The sequence below is a fragment of the Python bivittatus genome, unplaced genomic scaffold, assembly GCF_059951505.1.
Source record: "Python bivittatus isolate LINGU-HERP-01145 unplaced genomic scaffold, Pbiv_v1 ctg000050_np1212, whole genome shotgun sequence".
NCBI classification, from domain to species: domain Eukaryota; kingdom Metazoa; phylum Chordata; class Lepidosauria; order Squamata; family Pythonidae; genus Python; species Python bivittatus.
Genome location: NW_028277033.1, coordinates 8,564,731 through 8,591,384, shown reverse-complemented (window position 1 = coordinate 8,591,384; position 26,654 = coordinate 8,564,731). Strand labels below are relative to the sequence as shown.

General features: G+C 38.1%; 1 protein-coding gene across 1 annotated transcript in view; it reads left to right on the top strand.

Annotated features, from left to right (window-relative positions):
* Nucleotides 1-26,654, top strand: part of OGDHL (oxoglutarate dehydrogenase L) — a 50,078-nt gene that overhangs the window by 19,707 nt on the left and 3,717 nt on the right. Inside the window, exons 7-20 of the mRNA XM_088129453.1 lie at nucleotides 663-809; nucleotides 2,156-2,246; nucleotides 3,028-3,207; nucleotides 4,808-4,936; nucleotides 5,738-5,917; nucleotides 6,573-6,725; nucleotides 8,360-8,462; nucleotides 9,510-9,638; nucleotides 11,677-11,827; nucleotides 13,492-13,619; nucleotides 22,008-22,186; nucleotides 22,875-22,946; nucleotides 24,544-24,669; nucleotides 25,384-25,456. Coding sequence (XP_087985579.1) covers nucleotides 663-809; nucleotides 2,156-2,246; nucleotides 3,028-3,207; nucleotides 4,808-4,936; nucleotides 5,738-5,917; nucleotides 6,573-6,725; nucleotides 8,360-8,462; nucleotides 9,510-9,638; nucleotides 11,677-11,827; nucleotides 13,492-13,619; nucleotides 22,008-22,186; nucleotides 22,875-22,946; nucleotides 24,544-24,669; nucleotides 25,384-25,456 — 1,841 coding nt within the window. The remainder of the gene's footprint in view (nucleotides 1-662; nucleotides 810-2,155; nucleotides 2,247-3,027; nucleotides 3,208-4,807; nucleotides 4,937-5,737; nucleotides 5,918-6,572; nucleotides 6,726-8,359; nucleotides 8,463-9,509; nucleotides 9,639-11,676; nucleotides 11,828-13,491; nucleotides 13,620-22,007; nucleotides 22,187-22,874; nucleotides 22,947-24,543; nucleotides 24,670-25,383; nucleotides 25,457-26,654) is intronic.

Genomic DNA, 26,654 nt, shown 5'->3' with positions numbered 1-26,654 from the left:
AAAAGTGTTAATCGGAAAAGGTGTTACCAGACTCCTGAATTTTGGCTACCGTAGACTAACGTGGCTTTCCTCCTACAATGTGTGTTACACAGTGTGTTACCTATAGCTATAGTATCTTAGAAAAATATAGCAACTTTATTTTACTTCATGTTTTTAATAATGTGTGAGTCATGCTGAAATCTCTTTGGGGAAGAGAAGATAGTAAGTCAGAGATTTTAAAAGCTGATTAAATAATGCATAATATTAATTGGCTCCATAATGTAAATACATTTTTATAATCTTGGTGATTCTTGGAGTTCTCATGTAGACACCTTCCCCTTTTAAGGTCAGTATTTCTAAGCTTTATTAATGTCTTTTTCAGGGTTAATTGAAACACTTCCAGCTGTATGTATTACCTCTCACCCACTTGAATTAACATGGAAGACCCTGTTTAGGCTTGTCCTTTAAAAAATGACATCTCTGAGTATTGATTATTAAGGAACAGATTCCTGTTCAGTTGTTGCTGGCAAATAACCATGCACTGCTGTTTTATTCAGTGTAATTTCTAAGATTGTGATTGTTTGATGTTAATATATGTGCTACATCAGTGGATGTTTGCTTCTTTGTTTTAGAAATAGACTTGAATTTGTATATAATAAATAGTTGCTTTTTCACTTCCTCAGGTTTGAGGATTTCCTTGCTAGGAAATGGTCATCAGAAAAACGCTTTGGTTTGGAAGGATGCGAAGTAATGATTCCTGCTCTTAAAACTATCATTGATAAATCGAGTGAAATGGGAATTGAGTATGTTATAATGGGCATGCCGCACAGGTAATTGCCTGACTGATTTATCTGACCCCTTAACAGTGAACTTGCTTGCACTTACTCACTTCAATAACTTGCTGAATATTAGTAGAGATTTTGGTCTCTAATAATTTTTTTAGAGGTTGGCTGTAGAATGCCACTAGGTTTGAGTCCCACTTGTAGAATGGCATTAGGAGCAAATCACATTTATGTATTGACGTTAGAGCTCATATTTCCACTTGAAATGGAATGACTCTCTTAACACTGCATAAATCTTTTTTGAAACAGACACAGCAGCCACAGGGCTGCTGAGAGTTCAGGATAGGGAGAGGAAGGAGTTCCCTCTGTAATCATCAATTGTAGTTCAAGCCGCCTTGGAGGAATGAGATCAGGTGGCGAAACAGAGTCTTGATCTGTGAGTTACATTTGCCAAAAATCTTAAGGGAGATCTTGGTCAACTTGGAGGCTGAGTTTGAATTGGAAGCCGGTTTGGATGCATTTAACTCTGAGCCATGTCAGGCTTTATCAGTTCCTCAAACCATTACATTCTATGATTAAGAGCTGATTTTCTCAGCAGAATGGCATATTCCTGAACAAGAAGACTACATTGCACGTAGGAAGGATTAATTTATATGAGAGAGGCAGGGATATTGCTTTTCATAAATGAGCGCGTATCTAATTTCCTAAAGGTAACAAATTCTAGATTTGTATGGAACATCATTCCCTTTTGAGCTTCTCAATTATTTGATTACACCAAATCTTTATATTTACTTTTCCCTGTGTTCTAGTGTAGGCTGTTTAGCTGACTATTTTCCTCATACTATTTTTAAGTTTTTTTCATTTAGCGTGTTATAGTCATTTTTGTGCTAATTCATTCTGTTCCCAAGAACATTCCTCTTCAGTATATCACACTTGGGGGGGAGGGGGAACCTCTCCAAATCTTTTTTCTTAGGATCTCCTTTTCCTACTATTTTTTAACCTCTTGCTTTGCTGTCAGTATAAATAATAAGTAATAAACCTGCAACAAAAAAATCTTAACATTTCATGCTTTTGCATGCTGCTTTTCCCCAATATTCTTGTCCATTAGTCCTAAAATTTGGCAATTTAGCAGTTCAAATTATTTCTGTTTATCAGTGTTTATAAAAAGTCTGTTTATCTTTTAAAACTGTTCTGTTCACATTTATGTAAGATATAAATTAAATGATAATAAAAATTAAGCAAAGAAATAATAAAATTATAAAAATTTAAATAATGTATGATACTGAACAAAAGAACTTAGTCATCAAGTCTCTTAAAAGAAGTATATTTTATTGGCATAGATTTGCTGATTCTTCCTCTTTGTGATTTATTCTGGATGCTTTTTTCCCTCCCAGAGGAAGACTGAATGTGTTGGCTAATGTTATCCGAAAGGAACTGGAACAGATATTTTGTCAGTTTGACCCAAAGCTTGAAGCAGCTGATGAGGTGGGAAACAGCCCTTTCCTTTTCAGAATATTGTCAACTACAACTGCTTCTCTTGATCACGATGCTATATGGGCACTTGGTTTTCAGCAACGTGATCGCTTTCCATAAAACCTGGAGTTACTTTTTGTTTAATTAATGTCATGTTTTGTAGGATTATGAAAGACAACACATATAGTTCATGCTCTGCCATATCACTGAATAATAGTAGTTTACATTATATATTAAAAAAAACAAGGATTCCACTCTCAGTTTATCAGAATGTAGTTTTTTTATTTCAAGTAGATTTGTAGCCTTCTGCTGCTGCCTCTATGAATATCAAACCATTGTACCAAAGTATGGAATGGCCAAGGAATGGAAAAGGGAAGGCTACCAGAAGTTCAGATGACTACTAGAAGCCAACAAAGAGATACAGAAAACTCTTTAGCCCTTTCTGCCATCTACTGGTTACCTGGACTTTTGCATACCCATTCTGGAAGCCATAGGCAGAATATGAGTGTGTGGTCAATTATTTTGCTATTGGGCAGTTCAGGAACGTAATGGAGAACACACTCTCCTTCTAGGACTCAGCTAAGTTATGAAATAAAGAACAAAATACAGTTAAAAGAAGCTCAAATTCGCAAGAGCCAGCTGGAGACTTTGAATTCTGGGAATACTTTGCTGGTTCAGATGAAGACATACAAATAAGTCAGAGTTTAGCTAAACAAATAACTGTTTAGCATTCTGCCAGTCCATCCTACTAGTATATGTTTAGATTAACATTCATGGTTTCTTATTGCCTAAGGGATCTGGAGATGTAAAATATCATTTGGGAATGTACCACGAGAGGATCAACCGAGTAACAAGCAAAAAGATCACCCTGTCCCTTGTGGCCAACCCTTCTCATTTGGAGGCAGTAGATCCCGTTGTACAAGGAAAAACCAAAGCTGAACAGTTTTACCGAGGGGATACTGAGGGAAGGAAGGTAACATTGTCTGAATAGCTTCGGTTTAGTTTCATATAGCTTCAGTTTTCAAAGCTCATTTTGACTCCAGTTGAATTTATAGAAGAAGTTGAGTGGGAAATCACCATGGATGTTCAGCAGAAGCCATGATGGCATCCAAAATATGTCTGGCATGTCATAGCATCATTGTGCAAATGATGCACATAATGCACTCGGGTTATAACTAAAATGATGCAAGTACATAATTCAAGTAATTTGGGGGATGAAGGCATGATGCGTAGGCCGCTTGCCTTCATGCCCTTGGGTGGATGTCTCTGAGGATCACCCTTTGGTTAGAACTAATCAGGTTGTGTGTGGACTTATTCTGTTAGAGCAAAACTTCAACTACTTGTAGAAGTATTAGAAGATTATTTCCCCTCCCCTCCGCCTTTTTTCAACCTTATGTCACTGTCAAATCCAATATTCTAAACTACTTTCATAAGCAATTATTTCACAGACTGATGCGCTAATCATTACTTCTTTTGGCTAATTGCTTCTAGTGCTAGTTGTGCGAGGGCTTCCACCACTGGTGGTTCTAGCAGCTGAAGGATACCTCTAGCACACTTTCAGCTGGCACAATGTTGTACGTTGCCCATCATTTAAAATAACTCCTGTGTAAAATAGTTCTTTTTTATGTTTCAAGTTTATTATTTGGGGAAAAATTTCTAAAAAAGCTAAACTAAACTAAACAACTAAAATTGTTAGTAATTTCATGAAAAAGATTCATTGAAGCATTACATTCTTTCCAGGATATGTTATGTGGAATCGGAGTAGGGAAAATATTGTATTTTAAATATTTTTATATGACTTTGTTTTTAACAACATTCAAAGAAGGCAGCATGATCTTTTAAAACAGAATTTAAAAATATGGAAATTTTAAAAATACATTATATTCACTGAAGTGGGCTGGCTTGGCTGAGAATAATAGAATAACTATATTTTTGAAAGGAAATGAAAGAGAAGGGAAGGGAGATCCACTACATAAAGCCAGCAAGTGCTGGAGAAAAAGACCAAGATTTCATGAGCGCAGAGTGGGGAAGGCATTCCACAAAATGGCCTAGTTTTGTATAGGTAGTATCTTGGTTGGTGAGAAGTGAGAACCTGGAGGGAAGCAGGAGAATTCATTCATGACCAGGAGCTTTTTTAAGTAGGCTGGCCCTGAGACATTGAGGGCATAACCAGTAGGGGTCTGCATATTCAGAAGAAGTGCTTCAGGACCTGTGGAGATACAAAGGTCTTCTTTTTAAAATTGTTAAAGCAGCCATGTCTTCTTCCAGACTTACCTGGTGGCTTTGGGAGCTGTTCACAGTATAACATGGCTCCATTGGTGCACATGTGTGGAGATCTGGCAGCAGCTTTTTTCCACTGCACAAGCCTGGAAAAAAAACCCCCACAATTGCTTTAATTATTGGAAAGGAGGTGGTTCATGCAGTCACTTCCCATTCATAGCTCCTCTTCCAAAACATTTGCACCACCTTTGTCATCCTCTTTGTGAATTGCATCCAAAAACAGTCATGCTCCTTTGTAACTTGTTGGCTGATAGGTAACGACATATATTATTTTTAAACCCATTATGACTTAGGTTATGTCTATACTTCTACATGGAGATGCTGCCTTTGCTGGCCAAGGAGTGGTTTATGAAACTTTCCATCTCAGTGATCTTCCGTCTTACACCACAAATGGCACTATTCATGTTGTGGTCAACAATCAGGTACATTGGAGAAAATACCCTCAAGAATTTGAGTTTCATTAGCATCTTTCAACAACTCTTTTTGAAACTATTGTAATAGATAACAGAACACCATGTGATATTTGGTCCTGCATGGAACCAAATTGTCCCATGACAGAAAAATATGTGTTAAGAATTCCAGTTCTCAGAATGTCCAGTCAACCAGAGTGGTTACGCCAATAGAGTTGGAGGACACTAGGTTGGAAATTTAGTTCTCTTTCTCTTTTTTTAAAAGACAAATGTCACCAGAAAAAACAATATTGTGTTGGGTAACTGGGAAATTAGGAGCAAAATGTTTAATCATGCTTGTTCAGACTAAATGTTGAATTGCCAAAGAATGTGTAGATTTTTGTTTTCCCTATCTCGTCCACTAATGAAAATGTTGCTAAATCAAATAAAAGAATGAAATAGTACATTTTTCAAAAAATTAAGAACATATGCCAGATCTAAAAGCATATGATACTGTCACAGAAGTAAGTACCAAAGCCTAAATCTCAGACACTTTAATGACTCCAGTAGAAGAGAATATCTGTAGCTCAGGGTTGACCTGTCGAGTCCTTGGTGCTTTCTGAGCTTGGTTGTTTGCTTGCAGACGTTTCATGACCCAACTAGGTAACATCATCGGTGCTTATGATATTACCTAGTTGCGTAATGAAATGTCTGCAAGCAACAACCAAGCTCAGAGAACACCAAGGACTTCACTTTAATGACTTTCAGTAACAGAGAGGTAAAGAAAGAGGAACACTGCAATTACTCCGTTAACTAATTAGTCTTGCATTTTAGATTGGTTTTACTACAGATCCGCGAATGGCTCGCTCATCTCCGTATCCAACAGATGTTGCTCGGGTGGTCAATGCACCCATCTTCCATGTGAACGCTGATGATCCGGAAGCGGTGATGTATGTGTGCAGTGTTGCTGCAGAGTGGAGAAACACTTTTAATAAAGATGTGGTTATAGATCTGGTAAGGGCTCTTATTCTTTACTCAGTTGGAGATCTAAATGTTTACATATAATCTTCCTTCCCATGTATACAGTAGAGCTTTTTAAAGCAACCGCTTCCTATCAGTGTGCTTTCTGGTGCTGCTAAAAAACCTCTTCTGAGAATTGCTCAGGAGCAGAGCTTCCTGAGAAGAAACAATCAGTACAATCTTGCATTTATATAGATAGGCTCTGAAAGGGGTGCGTGTACTTTTTAAATTCTATTCTTTAAATTATCTGTACAAAAAATTCTGAATGTGATACAGTGTTAATGGTAAGCTGCGCATTTCTCTTAGTTGTATGTAGAAGTCAATGAAAAATAGGATCCAATGTTGCTATGATTAGATGCTTCACTCTGCAGGAAATCAAGGAAATTCTTCTCTATAAAAAAAAGTATTTTACCACTTATACTTGGCAGCAGTTTATATTTTGCTTTTTAAAAATCTTGCAAATGGGTGGATAGCAACAAAGAAGAATATGCATTATATACACATGAACATTTCATACTTTTGTAAGTTTGAGCACCATTTTATATGAAAATGGAAAAAGCATCAGAAAAAAGGAGTTAATTTCTTCTCTGTGTTAGAGAGTGAGGGTGATAAAACTTCATCATGATGAAAATCCAACCTTCTTCGGCAGGTTTGTTATCGAAGACGAGGCCATAATGAAATGGATGAACCCATGTTCACTCAACCTCTGATGTACAAGCAGATTTCAAAGCAGGTGCCTGTGCTGAAAAAATATGCTGACCAGCTGATTGCTGATGGAGTCGTAACACTGCAAGAGTTTGAGGTAGCCCATGACATGCTGGCTTTGTGATAAACAACGTTGCTAGAATCTGTTGCTCTAACTGGGGCATCTTTCCATTTATTATTATTTTTCTATACGTAACTAATGGTGGAAGCCAAATTGTTACTTCTAAGTCTTTAAAATAAAGTAAAACTTGACAATGAAGAACAGCACAGATGATGAGTGAATAATAACCAGAAAGATGGAAAGGCAAAGGCAAATCAATGAAGTACAAGGGATGGAAGATTTGATTGCAATGTTGCAAACACCACACTATTTCTAAAATGGGGCATAAACCCCAAGATAACTCCTCACAGGTTACCAGCATCCTTTCTGTATGCCTGAGGACTTCGGAGAGATGGGGTTCAGCGTAATTAGAGGCAATAACTGATTACAGTGGCCAGCCAAAGATTCTGAGTGCCTTGTTAAGCAGAGTTGCCTCAGAGAAGAGTAGCAGATGTTATTTAAATTATTATTGTTGTGTTTCTGCTGCCAGAGAGCAAAGGAACATTGCTCCCGTAGTATGTTTTTTTTTTTCTTTCACAGTTCCCAAAATAATTGGCCTGATCTTGAATCCTACACACTTTGACTTGGAGGGCAGAAAATCTCTGATGTGCTATTCCTTCTTGGTAGAATACAGTGGGATTATATTTATTTATTTTTACTTTTTTACACTGTTGTTCATGGGGGAGAAGGGGCTCCTCACAGTATCTATCAGTATGAGAGGCTGAAAGATAGAGATGGGTTCAAAGACATCAGGTAAGCTCACTGGTTAAGTGAGGACTTAAACTGTGAAATACAATGATGTAGTCTCAAGGACTGAATAATTATTAGGGCTGGGAAACCATTCAGAAGGCTGCTTCACTCACTGGGCCCCCTAGAGCGGAGTGTCCTTCCTAAACTGCTCTTCAAAGTATCAAGGCATCATCCACAATGGTCAGCGTGGCCACATTGAGGGCCCTTCAAAACCTGCACATCTACTCCAGAATCCTAGAGGATGCACAGAGAACTGTGAATGTTCTAGCCAGACTTTGATGGGACAGGGCTATCTCTGAGCTTTAAGGAATGTCCTTCCTGGTGATTTATAGAACATAGATCAGGAAACAGCAAGACTTGCTTGATGCTCTTAGGTACACAGATAGGTCTCTCCAGAGACTTGGGGATCCTAGGTGTGTGTTTGTGAGAAGATGGTCATGGAAATGGGGGGAATCAGGAGTACTTTGGGCAGATGAACATTTGCAATCAAATAGTCTTTCCCCTCATGTTGAAAACTGCAGTTAATTGTGGAGTCCTTGGGGTTCTCTGAGCTTGGTTCAACCAAGCACAGAGAACCCCAAGGACTCCACAGTTCAACTCTGAGCTACACATATTCTCTTCTATTGGTACTGCAGTTAATCACAGTTTTCCAATGGATTGGAACTCATAATAGATTTACTTGTTGTCAAGATTTAAGCCACACCAACAATGCCATCAGCATTTTTCAAAAGGAGATAAAAAGGGAAAATATGAAAGAGGAGAGAAAGATTGATTCTGGATAAGAATGGTTTAAAAACTCACTCTCTGATGGAACCATAATTGTCATTAGACCCATGTGATTACAGTCTGTGATTTCTCCCCCCCCCCCTTCTATTCTATAGGAAGAAATTGCAAAATATGATAAGATTTGTGAAGAAGCTTACACCAGGTCCAAAGATAATAAAATTCTCCACATTAAGCACTGGCTTGATTCGCCTTGGCCAGGTATCAAGAGTTGTTGCCAATTGCATTGAGATGCCTAGGTTTTTAGTGGCTTCTTTTCCTGTTAAACGTGGTTAATGGTGCACTCGAAAGTTTTGTCACTTAAAAATAAACAGTGTTTTAACTGGTTAAATATTATTGTGGTGGTCAAGGGTATCTGCATATGGCACATGTAAAGAGGACGGGGCTTTGATGGTGCAGTCATGGCTGCCTTCTTGATTGTTTTGACACACACACACTCCCAGGCATCCCTGATGGTGGTGACGGCTTTCCTATTATTTTCCTTGATATGTTAAAATGGGTGCCCTCCCTCCTCAAGTCATCCTCAGTCTGTCTTTGTGTGGGCTGTTACAATATTACATTTAAAAGGGAAAGCTGTTGCCAGCATGTTTGAGAAGCAAAAAGGAAGTGGTAGCTTCAGCAAATCTCCCTTCCCACAAAAGAGGTTAAAAAAGTTTCACTCTCCATCTCCTACTTTAATCATACCTCCCTGTTAAGGTCACTGACACGGCCAAGCCAAAAAGAGTTTTCAACCTAACAGTGGCTTGTCATCTCCACAGAAATAATAAAAAGTTGGGCGGCCAATAAATTTAAATAAATAATACCTGAGAATAATAGGAGTGGGTAGGATCCACATGTTGTGTAAGAGGCTAAGCCCTTTCCCAGGGTATGACCTTGGTCTTGCAAGTTGGCAGGTGGATCTCTGCAGTCGAGTGCTGGATTTGGACAGGGGTAAAGCTGTCTGAAAATAGACATTTCTGCCCTTCAGAAAATTCCTCACCCCATTACCTGGTAGTGAAATGCCAAGGCAGCCCTAAGCTAATCCTTTTAGTGCTAGATAATGCACAGGGAGATTTCAGGAGACGTGTAAATGCAGTAGACCCATCCCCTCCAGTCCCTACCACTTCAGGTTTCAGTCAGTGTGGAAGAGAAATACTCTGTTAAATGCTGGAGATACACCACCTTTGGTTGCAATTCCTCAGTTAATTTTTCATAGAGATAAAGACTTAATGGCTTTGCATACTATTCCAAAGGGCTTTCATTTTCCAGGGTTTTTTAACTTGGATGGTGAACCAAAGAGTATGACGTGTCCTCCCACTGGCATCCCTGAGGACGTACTGACCCATATTGGGCAGGTTGCCAGCTCCGTACCCCTTGAAGGCTTCAAAATACATGGAGGTGAGAAGCAGCTTGATTCCTTCTGGGCTGGGAATATCAGCTTCTCTTGTTCTCCAGAGAGGCAGTGCTGCTGCACACTCGGATCCTCAGAAAAGTATCTGTGCAACACTGTTCCTTTCTCTCCCCAGTTCCAACTTTTGTTTTCCAAAGAGAAAACATTTATCTCCCTTCATGCTCCCAGCACTTTACCATGTGGTCATAAGAGCTCATTGCTATTTGAATTTGAATATCAGATTTTTTTTCTTCAGGTTTATTAAAAACGAACACAAATAATCTTAATGGGATTCATTGACTATGTTTTTCTAGGTAACTGAACTGAAACCATCATGAAGGTGTTGTTAGTTTTAATGACGTAGCAAATGTTGCATTGCCCTGGGAGTTGAATTAGTGCTAATCTAACAGTAAATAAAGTAATAGTAGAGGCTGAATGTGCTCCCTGATTATAAACCCAAGCCTTATGCTGATAATGGTAGAGCTCATTGTACCTTTGCATTCCTCCACATGAAAATATAAGGTTGAAAGAAAAAATGGTTTTGCATGATGGACTACAAGACAAGTGGAAATAGGAAAGAAGCTGGAAAGGGCGGGTTCTGAAGGGAATCAAGAGCTGTGCCCCTGTGATCATTCTGTATCTCTATATTTAAAAAGCTTCTGTTGAAACTTGTACTCCTAGTCACTGTCCAACTTCTCAAGAGAGTCAGCTTTATCATGAGCAAGCTGAACTGGTTTATTTTCACATCTGTATCTCTGGTCATGCAGTACTGTATTGGTCTAATAACAAATTATCCAACGAGCTGGCTATATTTTATTTATTTTTCCTTCCTCTGAGATTGATCAACAGGGGGTTGATGCAATTAAAATTCCAGAGAAGCATTTATAGCAATGCTTTCAATTATAGCTCTTTAATGTTTTGTGTCCAAGTGGCATGTAATTAACAAAAATGTTCTTACTAAGTTACAATATCATTACTCATTAGGAAGCATTTGAAGGAAGCCATGCATATGAAGTGTGGCTAATAGCAATTCTTTAGTTGCTATAAATTTTGATGCATAAATATTTTATTAAATCTGGACAAACATTTCTGAACCACTGAAAAGTAATAATACATCTATGAACCATCTGCTTGCTCCTTTATGGACATCTGTAAATCTTTCAAATTTAAAGAGACAATTGTTAGACTGATTCGATTTCCATTTATCAGTCATACTAGAGTTGAAATTGTTCGTTGCAACAAAGTGAAATCTTGCTTGCTTCATGAAATAGCCAATTACTTGCCCATAGTATTAAGCCTCAATATATAGTAATGGTTGAACTTGGGGAAGGCTTTATTCATGCAAAAGGCATGGCATTCAGGGCTTTCTTGATCTAGACAGAACCTTTGCTTCTGTTGGGAAATGTCACAAATTAAGCAAAAAATCACTTCATTCATGAATGAAATGCAGAATGTGTTTTATTTTGTGTTACATTGTGTTGTTTATTTCATAAATCTATTTTAATAGACATAAATAAAAATGTAGGGATTTGGATCAAATGGGTACAGGTTAAAAATGCAAATAAAACTGAGAAGTGAAGCAAAAATGCAAGGTTGTTTGGAGTTTGGAACTTCTTTGCATGGAGGACAGATATTTGTCTAAGGGTTTAGTCTTTTTAAAAGCAAATACATTAATGATGCGAGTGTAAGGAATATTCAAGTGTCAATTATAGTGAAGTTCTGTATATGGCTGCCCAAAGTATTCTGTTATGTAACAGTGACAAATGAAGATAAATAACAAGCTAGAACCAAAACTAGCTGGAGCTTGATTGTGTGAAAGTTTTGCAGTGAATTGAGTTGGTTGGATTATCTTTCAGTAGTGCAGCTAGCAGAAATATACAGTAGTCAGGGAGGAAAATGAATTAAAGCTTTAAATGAGGTCACCGTGGAGTTCATGGTTTTATGTCTTTTGGCTCTTTGGGATAACTGACCTAGATTGTTTGCCCTTTGCCTTGCAGATGAGAACATCTCCAGTTGCTAATGTTTTTTTTCTCATGCCGCATTTAGGACTTTCTCGGATTTTGAAAAGTCGACTAGAAATGACAACAAACCGGGTTGTGGATTGGGCCCTGGGAGAATACATGGCTTTTGGATCGTTATTGAAAGAGGGTATCCATGTCCGGTTAAGTGGGCAGGATGTAGAAAGGGGGACTTTCAGGTGAGTTGTAAATCACCTGCCATTCATTTGGAAGAAAATATAGATTTTACTGAGAGTTGATGCTAATATTAGTCCACCTCAAAGTTAGCGTGCCCCCTTGGGATGCATATTTTCTGTAACTGAGACGAGACACAATTACATGGGCAGGGGAATATGAATCACTGAATTCTAAATTGACTGCAAGAATTCTTAGAAGTGTTAGGGGCAGGTCAGTGTTTGTGGGAGGAGGATCTTTGCTTAAACATGGAGAACAGAAAGCAATTGCACAAAATCTGTGATGTTGAGATTATCACATTCAGATTTCAAAGAAATGTGAAGACCATTCAGAAATTACTACACATTTATTGTTTGCTTTCCAAAGTATGATTTAGAATTTTTCCACTTCCAAAGGAATAGTTGCCTCTGTATATTTCAGCAAAAATGACTAAGAATCTTTCCATCCCTTATAGATAACTCATTTATTATGGGATAACTCCTCTGTTTCATTCTGAAAACTGTAGATTGGCATTCAAGATTGCTTTTTTTTTTTAAATGAGAGAAGTGAACTAAATTTGCTGTCTCAATTAGCTTTTGATAGTCATTCTCTCACCTTTGACTCAGGCTGGTCTCGTTTTATGATATTAATTTGTTTCTGAATATACTTCACCAAGAGTTCTTTGCTAGATGCTTTAGAAGAACAGAGCTTCTGTCTGCAGTGTGTTCAGCTTGGGGAAGCATATGCACACAGAATAGCTATTTTCAGGGTAATAGCCCTTCCTTCTTTAGTGGTTCTAGAACCTGAACATATTGGTGTGTTTCACTCAGTTAGTCTTGCTCAGGGAGTTAATGGATTACAGTAATTACTTCAATCGTCTCTGTTTTGATAATGTTCCTTGGTGCCCCATTCTAATGCTGATTAATGGAGCTCTAGAGGGCTCTAAGCAATGAGCATGTGGAGGGTGGGCAGCAAAGAATTCAGCTCTTTAAGGCCTTGGTCTTGAGAATTGCTCAAGGAGGTGGAAACACAGGCGCAATACAAACCGCTCACGTCTAAAGGCAATGAGTAATAGAATTTTGCAGCTGATTATAATTTGAGGGAAAGCAGCCATGTTGTGTAATAGCTTCCACACTTCATATTTTATGGAGTATAACCACTTACCTCTAAAAGCTTCATGCATTGCATAACAATTCCAAAGTTATCTTTAGTGGCAGAGAGATAGCATAAATTCAGTTGGTGTTTAGGAGCTTTAATCCCATTCCCCCATTTTAAAAAAAAAATCATTATGTCAATATATTGACATCAATTGTTAATCCATGTCATCTTCAGGATGGGGCGAACATTGCTATTAGTATACAGTATGCTGATTTTGATTGAATAGCATTAGGCATTAATCTCTAAGACTATGAAAAATACAGTACTCGAGGAACTGTTGCAACTGCAGTGGGTAAGCATGTGAAATGTGTGCAAGGAAAGCACTGATTTAAGTTGGATTTGAGGCGTGAACTCCTTTGGTAAAAGGCAAACCACTGTACCTTGGCCTCAGTCCACCAGTGGTAGGATGGAGATGGCTTGATGATAGTTATTGCAATAATGTACTTAAGATGCCCAAATGCTCAGTGTTTCATAACTCCATTTCATTTTGTTTTCAAATACCTTTCAACTGTCTTTCGGAAAACCTTGGTAGCCATCGCCACCACATGCTGCATGATCAAGATGTTGACAAAAGGACCTGTGTTCCTATGAATCATCTCTGGGAGCAACAGGCTCCTTATACCGTATGCAATAGCTCTCTTTCAGAATACGGGGTCTTAGGTAAGTCTGATGGTTTTCTTTTGAGTTAGGCGTTAGCTTAAATGGATATACGAAGCTTTGCTAATTAGGTTTAATTATATTTTGTTATTATCTCAACATATTCACTTTATTTTAAAAAAATATCTACGACTCTGATTTCAGTTTTAAAAAAAAATACATGGACCTCTTTTCTTATGTTACACCTAGCAATAAGCTCCCTAGCTCCCTTTCTATTAGGTGACTATCACTGGGAATGGAATATAAGATAAAGCAAATAATTCTTTAGCAGAGCATTGTGATAATAATGCCACTATGATTGTTGACCTTATACTGGAAAATAGATCCAACTTGTTCTTCTTCAGCATGATGTTTTCTAAATGAGGTTAGGCTAGAAATAGAGTTTATACAGAATAATTGGAGTGAGTTCCAAATCGTGTACAATAGACAAGCAAATAAACAGACTTACTGTTTGAGCATTATGATGGGTATGAAAACCATAGGAAGTGGTTCAACTGCTTTAACGTTTTTAATAGGAAGTAGTTTAGAATTTTCAAAAATGAAATAACATCTGCTTCCTTGAATTCCCTGAAGGAAAGATAGAAACTATGTATATTGCAGTAGGATATATAATTGCAGTAGCAAATACTGTAATTGCTGAACAGAAAGGTGTGGAACTATTTGACGTGCAATATGTTTCACATATTATTCTATTTGTCTTTAAATATATTGGTACAAAGGTAGTAAAAGTGGGTTCCTCAGATAAAAATTCTGCTTCAGTATCCTTTGCTTCATTGCTGGAGGCAATGAAAATGTTAAATTCCCTGCTATCCTTCTAATTGGAAGTTTAATTATAACTGTGGCAAGAAGAGGGAACATTCTTATAAGCAAAAATTATTTTACTTATTGTTATTTTTTCAGTTTCTAGTCTGACCAAATCCATAGCAACCCTGGGAAGCTTACAGATAAAAATTAAAAGAAAACAGAAGCCAAACAGCAAAAAACCCAGCCAAAGTGTGAACTAATACTGTATATCTTGCATTGAGTGGACCGACAGCCTGATGCCCAGGAATTCCTGCATCCTGTATTCTACTCCGTTCATTTTGGTTCAGTTTCACACATACCATATCTAGAGCTATGATAAAGTGGGGGATAAAACATCAGATTCAAATGTGTGTTCAAGTAAACAAGCACATTTCTCTTCTGGGAGCTCTCCTTAGTGTTCTTTTGGATTGGAGTTAATTAAGTAAAAACAAATTGAACGGGCCTACATGATGACGCTTCAGATTGTTTGCCTGGCAGGAGCAGAAGCAGAGAGCAGACAGCTGTTCAGAGCAATGAACCCCAGACTGAGTTATTGTGATACCATTAAGAAGCCCCAAGGGAATAATAATGCCACTAAATGGTTAATCTGGCATAACTAATTTGCCAGAAGGATAAAATTATTAGATTGTAATTATTCTACAGCATAAAAGAGCATTTCTGGAGAAAGGAATAGTGTGAAGTTGGTGATAATGGAAAAATATGCAAGCAGTATCCCTCCGGTCATTCCCTGGGAATTGGATATACTGTAATATTTATTTGTGTAATGATGGGGAATGATGATGATCGTGATGATAAATAATGGGATATGTGTAGGGTGGGAAACTTTTATTTTGCTACTCACTCCTGGACCATCCTTGTTAGAAGTTACTTTTATATAAAAATGTGGGACAATTTCTCCTGATAACAAACATCTCTATGAACATATAATAGGAAAGGGTTTAGCATAGTTACAGAATTCTCAAAAATTGGGGTGGTGCAGGCCATGATAAAAAGCATACTATGGGCAGCAGGTCTGAACTAGATATGATGGTTTTAGAAGTCAACCCTATGTTATATTTTAATTCCCTTTGACCTTAGCTTAATAGCCCTCTCTTATTTCTGGCCTTCTTTTATCTAGCAGCAGTTTACTAAATAGCTATTTGGAGCCTAATTTGGATGGGAGGCAGCATTCATGTATTTCTAAGTCAATATGTTTCTGATTATACTACAGTGTATGAAAGGTTGAGGGTGTGCACTTACCTCTCTATAATAACATTAAACTATGACATTCTCAAAAATGCTAAGTGGGGATACAGATTCTGCTCTTTTTCTCATCCTTTAATGTCTGGTTCCATGATACTTCTCGAACAGAAGTGTTTCAAAATGCTTTTGGTGAGATGTTATAGTCCATAGCTTACTCTCACTTTTTCTAAAGCTGCATCTCAAAGACCAGATGACTCCTATGAAGAATCATTATATTTGTTACATATTTCTTTCATTTTACATTTGTTCCTTTCAAGATATGTTAAATGCAGGCTGGAACATATTCAGTAGGCTGAACCAGACATTTTGGTAAAATAAGTGGTATGTTATTCAAAGCACTTTTTTTTTAATCTGTAGTCAGAAAACCCTTCAGTCATGGAAAGTCTTGTTGAATTCTGCTGTAACTTCATTTATGTTAAGTGAAAGAGTCTTGCTATTTTTGACCATCACACAGCTTGCTGTCAAAGAAAGACGGGGAAACAATGCAATATGAACTAAAAACTGACACTGTTTCTGAACACCTCTGTCTGCTGGAGTGATAGATAAACAGAGATGGAGGGACCACCGCTGTAGGATTCTTAAGACGAAAAATTCCAGCACACTCCTTCCTTGTCATTTAATCCCAAGGAGAGATATTCTCCTTGCTAGTCGTAGATGGAATCATTCTATGGGTCTTCTGTGGGTAAGCCAACGGGAACCCATTAGGTACCCATTACAATTTTGCTGCAAATCGTTCTGCAGAAAAAGTTTCCTTGCATGGGTCTCTGCCTTGTAGCTGCAGCATTGAAAGAAGTGACAGCCAGTTACAGTTTGATTCAGTGGAAGACATTACAGTATGCAAGGGGTGAGTCTTGTGCACAATTGCAGCACTTCTTCATAGCAGCTGTATTTACTCTCATCTGGTATAAAAAGCATAAATTGAAACCCTTTGGGTTTTTATTCAGTGCCTTCACCTGAAATCAGCAGTGAAATAACGTGAGCCATTCCCCTTGGTGGATTCAAATAACAACTAGTTACCAAGTTCTACACTTGAGCTCCTGCATAGGAGGAACTCCAAGCTTTGTCCATTAATGGGAGTGAGCATGGCTCAAGAGACATACATGTAATGTAATCAGACTTTGCATTCTGTAAATCCTACACGGATCTGTTGGTTTATAAGGAAACAATTACTAGGCAGCTCAAAATCCTGGACAGAAGATTTTTAGATTCCATAGATCCCATTGTCTTTTCTCAAGTGTACCGTATCTGTATTCTGGAGCTCAGCTTCTTCCTTGCCTTTGTGCCTATAATTTCCACTGGAATCCTCACATTTCTTGAAACGTGTGCCTTCCAACAGACTTTTAAGTTCTAGTGTTGGAATAATCACTTAGAACTGAACCCAGCAAGACCTTTTCAAAAAGCATAACATATAATAAAAAAGAAAGATTCATAACTTCCCACAAGGAGTTAAAATAGGACAGAACAGTCAACATAAAAATGTTGCTTATTAGATTCTGTGGATTTTATATTTCATTTTGGTTTTCTTGCTTGCCTAATTTTGTCTTTTTTCATATAAAATATTTCCAGTCAGAAATTGCTTCATGATGGGAAAAGTGTGTACTTCAGGCTATATTTCCTATGCTAAAATTTGTTTGTGATTAAACATAAAGCATAACAATACATGATGCAGTTCTGTGGCATCTTCCATGCCGCCCATATTAAAACAGCTTTGCTTATACAATATTGACATTAATTCTGTGAACTAAATCAGGCCTTCTATAAATTCCCAGAGGCCTTTTATCTCAAAATAGGTTGCAGGCTTCAGTCTCTGCAGTCTATATCACAAGTGACAAGTACATGAGACCTGTCAGGGAGGGTTTGCTGGTGGGTTTGAAGCTGTAGCTGACAGGATACAGAACATCTCAAGAACCATGTTGTTGGCCAGCAGGAGTTTCAGAGTGCCTAAAAGCTTCCCACCTGAAGGCATGAATGCAAATTTTATCACAGATAGAAATGGAATCCTGAAATTTCATTTCTATGTTCACTGATGACTTCTCCCTAGGTTGCCCAGTTTATTTGCAAATTATTATCTTTGGGGATCCACAGCTCCTATATTTAACAGTAATATTTAAAGGTGCTGGGTGTAATTAAATGCCCAACTGTCATTCATTTTCATTTGACAGATACTGAATTTATCAGGTTTATCTTCAACCTGAATATAGATTATATTCCTTGATTTTAGCGTGGGCAGGTATGTGCACTTGGGATACAGGAACTATGCATGAAACTTTGGGACAGTTTGGAAAATTGGTGGTTCCTGCAGAATGCATGGGATTTGTGGACATTGTGTGAGTTCAGTGAATTGACCACATAGACAGTGGGGACATACTGGGGGTTTCCAAAATCAGTAGTAATGGGAGGAATTGCTGTCTGTAGCCATGAGATCTCTGACTTTAGCATGTATGTCTAGTTAGTGATGGAGATGTAGGAAGAATAATTTTCAGAAAGGGAAGTTACTCCTATTATAATGCAGTGCCTAATGAGGTATTTAGTTTTGTACTAACCTTTTTTTTTTTTTAATGACTCTATCTATGTTTAACTATCCACTTTTATATTTGATGCCATTCAGCATGTTTGCCTTTTTCGGATGCTGCATCCAATTCTGCCTTTCAACTATCAGCCTTTGTGAGCCTATGGTGTAAAAAAAGTTTTTTTTCCCACCTATCTTATTATTATTTTTAATTAGAGCCTTAGTTTCTTTTGCTGCCTCTAGGCTGTCAAGGAACAAAAACACATTCCTGTGAATCAGATTAAAATGTAAAAGCATAATTTAAAACCAGTAATTAGAAGAAACACACACACACACACACACACACACACAAATCAAGAAACTAGCAACCTCTAACTAAAATATGAGAAAAATCAACTTCAAAAAAAGGTTTGTTTGTTTGTTTTTTTAGATTCAGTCTAGAATAATAAAGGGTAGAAGTTTGGGGCATTTCTTTAGGAATATATAGATATAGAGGTATAGAGAATAATATACTAAAATATATATTGTATGTACAATGCATACTATATATATGTACTGTTTTTTCAGCTTTTGTGGAATTAGCAAAACAAATCATGAAAACGTCTGCCAAATGTAGCCACTGTGGTTGCAATCACACATCAAAATTGCTCCCATAGGAAAAACGTTTACCAGATGCTGTTGAATGCTTTGAAATGCTCCAATAAATAAATGCTTGTGAATTAGCCTCTCCGATAAAGGTTGCTGCACCCAGCCCGATCCTTCCTTCCATTCGGCCCAAACCTGTTCGACTCCAGCATTCTCCCTTGTGCTCTATTTCACCTGCCCAATTTTGCTTCCAGTGGTCCCTTCTGAATCCCTCATACTTTCCTGGAAAGATTCCTTGATTTTGTTTTCCCATCAGCAATCTTCTCTCCAGTTTTTGGTTTTTGTTGTTATATACCTGGCCTTCTCTTTGCTAAATTTCCTATGTTGGAAACTCCTTTAATATGGTGTCTCGGGTCAATGGAGTCCCTTTTAAAAAGTTACTGTATTGTAAATTCAATATTACAAAGAAAATCCAGTATTTTATTGCCATTTACTAACATATATTGCTTGGGCACTTTTGGTTTTTTACAGCCATAAATTCAGAAACACTGTAGTTATATGCAATTCAGTCTAGCCCTTGTGTGAGAATAAGACTTTTGCACAATGAAGAAATGTATCTCCTCCTTCCTCTTTGCAACTTTTGCATCTCCAAAAGAACTCCCTAGAGGGCTGGGGTGCTTTCCTGAATGATGAGAGATGATTTTTAGAATCTAGGAAAGAAGGAAAATGCCCCCTGACAGATGGAGGGATCTTGAATCCATTTCTTCAGTGTCTCTGCATCTGAAATTTGACTATGTCCTCTTTCCAGTGCAACAAGAAACCGATCATATTATTCAGAATGACCCTCTGTACCTAAGAATGGGGTATATAAGTGGGGAAGGAGGAAACAAAGGCAAAAGAGGGAATATTAACAAGTGGTTCTCCCCTGCAGTACACACACACACAGAAAAAACAAAGTAATGCTCCTCCCTCTACAGATATTCTGCATCAGCACCAGCATCTCTTTACAGCGGAAAGAGACAAAATCTGACATTCTCGTGAGGCATAGAAGCAAAGGATGGAAATGAATGTAGCTCCTTTGGTCAACCTATTAATCTCTCTGTTGTTGATACTTCTCTAAAAGAAACAAGAACAAATGCAACAGGTTGGCTGTTCCTAGCTGTTTTTTCACAGATAAAAAGCTAATTTCAGGTGACTCCTTTGAGTTAGGTTTGGCTCCTCGTCACTTTACTGAGGCATCCATGTAGTTTAGTTAACAACAATATGGAAACAGTTAACTATTATCCTCTTCCAAAGTGTTTTTGGACTTTCCAGTCTAGTTAACAGCCCTGGAATTTCTAGGTGGCCCCCATTCCAACTTCTAACCAGAGCTGGCCCTACTGACATTGAGAGAGAAGCCAAAGAAGCCCAAATAAGGTCCAGCAGCTGCTGCTGCTGCTTGCAGAGTTGAATTGGATCTCAAGAACTCCAGAATGATTTTTTTCACATATACAAACTAAGACTGGGCATGGAAAATGGATTCCACACGGGGAAGTGTACTCTTCCAGCTTATTTATTATTCCCCATCAGATTTCCCCATCATTCTAGTTTTACTCAAATATTTGTAATCTGCTTCAGTACCTTTACTTGAGGATCTTTTATTCAGAACAATGCACTTATATGCATACAGTCGTCTATCAGAACATTATATGGTAGAGTATTTGTTTTCTTATCCCTCCCTATGATTTTAGTTGAAGATTAGGTCTTGATGGGCATCCTACAATGCTGTTCTAGGGGCCTTTGTGCTCTTGTGACCTATTTAAATACAAACACTTCAGGAAAAGGGTAGCTTGAGGACAGGGGAGGTGAGAGAAGGATCTTTTATCTGGCAGGCATTGTCAACCATAGCTACACAGGAGACATAAAGATAAATAGCTCAGAGTTGGCATGGGTTATTAAAAAAAAATAGATTAATATTGTTTAATGTTTTCATGAACTCTGCAACTCTGCTTGAAATCTTGTACTCTGGAATAACACAATGTAGCTGCAGAGTGATTACAGCTATTCTAGCCATTTGCTATTATTCTGCCTGAACAGTAGCTGTACGAGAATTATGGTAGTCACTTCACATTCGATAGTGGTTTTTTGTTCCATTCTTTTAGCAATTATTTAATGCCCCAATTCATCTCCAGTGTCAATATTTTACTGTAAATTTGTTAAACCTTTTTATGGAGAAGGGAAAAAATAATAAGAGAGATTCATTTAACATTTGAAGGCATTCCAGCTGAATTTAGAATATGACCACTTTAGGAATAGAAACCACACCAACTTTGCCTGTAGCCACATTTAATGTGTACTATGGATTTTTCCTGTGTTACTTCAGTTAATTATCTGTCTCCATAAAGTAGATAATGCTTCAGTAAGAATGCCATATAACTAAATGGAGCCTGGGTTTATTCTCAGAGCTACCACCTTTCTTTCCTGAATAGGTGTATAGCTTTTCTAAACTAAGTTAGGTTAGGTTAGGTTAGGTTAGGTTAGGTTAGGTTAGGTTAGGTTAGGTTAGGTTAGGTTAGGTTAGGTCAGTTCAGTTCAGTTCAGTTCAGTTCAGTTCAGTTCAGTTCAGTTCAGTTCAGTTCAGTTCAGTTCAGTTCAATACAAAGGCTGAGAACTCATGTTTCCGTTTCAGAAACTGACAGTTTCAAAGATGGAGATGCACAGGACAGATTATTTTTTTACAGAGAAACCATAGGATGTAAGGAAGGGTTTCTATTACAGTACTTAATTGGTGATGCTTCAGCATAAGAGATCTAATCACACCTTACTTTAGCCTCTGATCCTGGCTGGTAACTCTTCTTTCAGTGTGTCTAAGCATAGCAGAAGGTATTGTGTTTAGCTGGGTTCTGTTGTTATCTGATCTGGCTTCTCATCCTATAGATGTTTAGCAGAAGCTTGGCTAAACACCAAGAGTCCAGTAATTCAATTCTGAGCTACAGATACAGGTAATCCTCATTTAGCAACTGCTTTGCTTAGTGACTGTTCGCAGTTACGAAGATGATGAAAAAGTAATGTTACGACCAATCCTTGCATTGATGGTCTGTAAAGCAAAGAAAGCTGAAGCCAAATCGTAAGCACAGTTGCTGTTTCCCTTAGTGACCACTTCCCTTAATGACTGAGTTGCCAGTCCCAGTTGTGGCTGCTAAATGAGAACTACCTGTATTTTCCACTATGGCAAATATTGGGTTTAATTGCATCTTTCCTTTCTTGCTTAGGTTTTGAACTTGGTTTTGCGATGTCAAGTCCCAATGCGCTTGTGTGCTGGGAAGCTCAGTTTGGTGATTTTCACAACACAGCACAATGCATCATTGACCAGTTTATCAGTTCTGGGCAAGCCAAGTGGGTTCGTCACAATGGAATTGTCCTCCTTTTGCCCCATGGAATGGAAGGGATGGTAGGCCTTTCAGCAATCACAATAATACTTCTCTGTTGGCAAAAAGCAACTTGTTTCCATACTGCAGATTTGAAATAATGCATTTTTTCTAAGTATTTTGCCATTCCTATTTAAATAGGTTCATAGGCTCATAGAATCATAGGATTAGAAGGGGACTTTGAGGTCTTCTGTTCCAACCCCCCTGCCTAGTGCAGGAATCCTCTTCCCATCAGTAGTACTTCTGTATTGTGAATCTGTCGTGATGAATAAAAGCATTAGTGAAGGAGAGCGCAAGTGATTTTAAGTGATTTAATGTACACTGGAGAATAAGCCCCAGTGATTTTATTAGGTCTTGATGCTGAGAGATTTTGTAGAATTATAATGTGTTCCATACATATAATAAACCCATGTAGTGATCAGCAATCTTCTACTAAATCTGTGCTGCAGCCAACAGTGATAAAGACTACAGCTTATACTCATCTGTTTGAATCAAGTGATATAAATTTATGTAATGATTCAAGCAGGATTTGTATTGTAAAACATCTTGCTGGACCAGTTTGAACATGTTGCGGTCCTCGGTAGCTGTTGATTTTGTATTGCACTGTGCTGGAGAGGCTGGCAAGTGCTCTTGTGCCTGGAATGACAATTTTATTTGGATCTAGAGGGTACATAATTAAACTTGTTTTCCTTTAAATGACATCATCATCAGGGCCCAGAACATTCTTCAGCCAGGCCGGAGAGGTTCCTTCAGATGAGTAATGATGATCCTGATGCATTCCCAGTAAGTAGGTTTATCGATTGATTCTCATAGTTGCCTTCTCTTCAGCTGCCATTTCATCCTTGTTAACAATGTTCCCGATCAAGCACTGGTTTTAATCCTTCAGTGACGTTAATTGAGCAGACTTCAAGAAAAACATATATATAAAATATCTGGTAGGTTAAGCATAAAATCATTTGACATTGGGAAAAACTCTCTAGTTGCTAGAAGCTTCTTTTGCTAGAAAATCAATAAAGTCACAACTAGGATCACCTGTGTAATAATAAAATACAAAATGTGTATGTACCAATAGAGGGCCAATTGATACACATATTATTTAACTTTGCAGAACTACAGAATGCAGCAAACATGACCTCATAGCCATTACTCAAATTATCTGAGCTGAGCAGAGTTGCCACATGACTTGCAGTAGGTTACATAGAACACGTCATTTTTGTATTCTCAGTCATTACATTAACAACAGAGAAATTTTCCTGGTGGCTGAACTTTTCAGTTTCTAAGATACCAGGGAAGTTAACTGTGGATCTAGACTGTTGTCCTAGAACAGAGGAAGAGCTGTCCTGAATGACACTTAGTACCTATTTTGTCCAGCGATCTGTTTCTGCAGCAGCCAAGGAGCTGTTTATTATAATCCCACAATTAGGCCACTGGTGTAATTTCATCCTGCTCACATTCTCAACAACTGGCATGAGAACCCCTGATATTGGAAATATGAATAGCTTCACGGTTAGTTGTTGAGAGTAGCTTTATCCTCCATTGTGGGAAGAGAGGACTGGGGTTTAGTCATGGGTCCAAAGACTAAAGGCAGTGTAAAGGCCAAATAAAAGTACCATTGCCTATTCATCGATTATGTGTTTAAAAGTATTTGCAGGATCCCAGTGTTTATCCACAAAATTGCTTCTAACTAGAAAAATATCTTAAAATATCTTAGATCTTGAGCAGGGTTTTGGAAACCTGTTATCTATAATCAATCCTGACAGTACTTGATGAAAATGGGGAACTCTAAATATTTTTATGGGCTGGGCAACCCCCTTCCTGCAGAAAAGAGATCTTGGGCTAACTATTTCTAAACTTAGCAAAGAATTAAACACTTTTAATAGCACTTTGTGGAATCACTTTGATATGTAGCATTTTAGGTATTGAGCATTTCAGCCATTTCAACAGAAATATAATTTGACTCAAAATTTCCTATACATTCTTGTAGGAATAAAAACATTAGTTTGTTTTCCTAACTTAAAGATCCCGAACCCCTAAAATACCACATGGTAATTGACATTAATCACAGCTGAGAACAACTTCAGATACAGACACAAAGACATGAGTCTTTGTGTGCTGTCACAAGAAGCTGTGTTTCACTTAAGTTGATAAATTTTGCCCTCCATGTGCCTTTTTTGATAGTACAAAGGCAGAGTTCACAGAAGCATCTAAGTGGTACAAGTTTGTCTGACCAAGATGAGTCTTGAATGGCTGCATTTCACCTGCCGTTCTGAAGCCCTTTGTTCCCACCAACGTCTAAACGCTTAGGAAAATAAAGTGGATGTAGCAGATGGTGTGAAAGCAGTGGCTGGCTTTCTAATATCTCTAATCTGTCCCTCTCCAGCAATTTGATGATGACTTTGAGGTTTCTCAGCTCTATGACTGCAATTGGATTGTAGTGAACTGCTCAACGCCAGCCAGTTATTTCCATGTCCTCAGAAGGCAGATCTTGCTGCCGTTCAGGAAACCTGTAAGTCGTTAAATGATTGTGCTTTTCTTTTATGCATTGCCCGTTAATTACAGACTGCAAAGTGTTGCATGATGGAAGATCAGACTTATTCACAGAAATGACCTAAACAATAGAAATGATGAGGAAATTGTTTAGGGCCCACCTAGAAGTTATTTTTCTGCCCATTTTAGATATTTATATTTATACTTATATTTGGATTTGGGCTGCTCCAACTTTTTCAGCTGATCCAGACTATAGTGAATGGGTAGGTGGTTATAAGGGATGAAAACTGTATGACTGGATTCTTAGACATATTCTTCTATTGCAGCAAGACAACTTGCCTCAGTTGGAATTTTCTAATGTAATTCTGATGAATTACAGTTTCCGCATACTGTGGTGGAAGCTGGTGGAAACTTCCTTAAACACTTGGATTATTTCATTTTTTGCAGTGACTGATTGCCATGGCTTTGATTTATGAAGCACAGTTTTTTTTTTCTTAAAAAATAATTGAATGGGCTGGAGTTGCAGACCTTCATTTAAGGGCAGGACCCAATTTAAGTCAACTTGATTAGTAGAGAGACATTTTCAGTAGGGTGTTATGGGGCAGCCTACTGAATGCTCTTTATTGATGATTTGGTTGAAACAATTTAGCGTTTCATTCAATGCGTATAAGACTTTGAATATACTGGCACTTATGTACTATGATGACAAACTCACTTTTTAATGGTTTTACAGCTAATTATCTTCACACCTAAGTCATTGCTGAGACATCCTGATGCAAAATCCAGCTTTGATGAAATGGTGTCAGGTAGATTTGCTTGTTTTGAAAAGTTTTTGTTTGCCCCCTCCCTTGTTATGACTTCCTCATCTTCTTACATTGCCTTAAATTATATTGTAGAGTTTCCCTGTGTCTGTCTGTCCCCCTGCTATAATCCTGTGCCTCTGTAGCCACTGATTTCCACTTTAGAGCGCAGAGACAAAAATAGCAACTCACAAATATGCCTGAAGATTGGACTCCGTTTTGCGGAAGTTCCTGGACAAGATTAGAGTTGGAGTCCTGTCCGCACTAACTTGGGAGCCAGTCTCCCTCCCTCAGCGTGGTGTGACTTCACATCTGAGTAGACCATCCTCTACTGCCAAGATCCATTAGCTGAGAGGGAAATCCTGTTTCTCCTTTGAATAAATCTTTGCCAGTGTTTTGAGCTATTAAAATAATGATGATGATGATGATGATGATGATGATGATGATGATGATGATGATGATGATGCTCCTGTTTGCATGTGTGTTTAATTTTACACACACACATACACAGATGGCTGGCTGGTAAATCTGCTAAATCATGATAAGCTCTTCTCGCTTTCTTTGGAACTTGAAGTTCCAGGTTGCAGCAATGGATTAAACAGGATTTCCTTGCTCTACTATAGGGCTATGCAGTGCTTCAGAAATAATTCAGAGAAGATACTTTGGAGCAGTGGTTGTCCACCTTGGCAACTTTAAGATGTGTGGACTTCAATTCCCAGAATTCCCCAGCCAGCATGGAACAGATTCCAAATTGAGATGCAGCCAAATAGAACACCCGAATTCCAGTCACCAACAACCTTTCTCCCAATAACAGAAAGATATGGAGAAAGGGGCCAGTTAAAAAATGAGGTTATTTAGAGCTTAAAAGGGTAGAAACAGCTGTTTGCAGTATCTTTGGAAATAGCCTGGGAACAGATCCAGATAACTTTAGATATTTGCTAATCCAGTTCAGCCCTCTGTCCATGCAGTGGGATTGGACTAGATCAATGTTTTTCAAACTTGGCAGCTTTAAGATGTGTGGACTTCAACTTCCAGAATTCCCCAGCCATGAAAAACACTGGCCTAGAGGTCGTGTAAGTATGGGCAGTGATCTCTCAGGGGAGCAGGTAAAATGGACTCCTGGGGATCTGGACAAGCGGGATCTAGCTTCATCCCCATACTAGCCTGATCCTCTGGGAATCCTCTGCAGATAATCCAGAATATT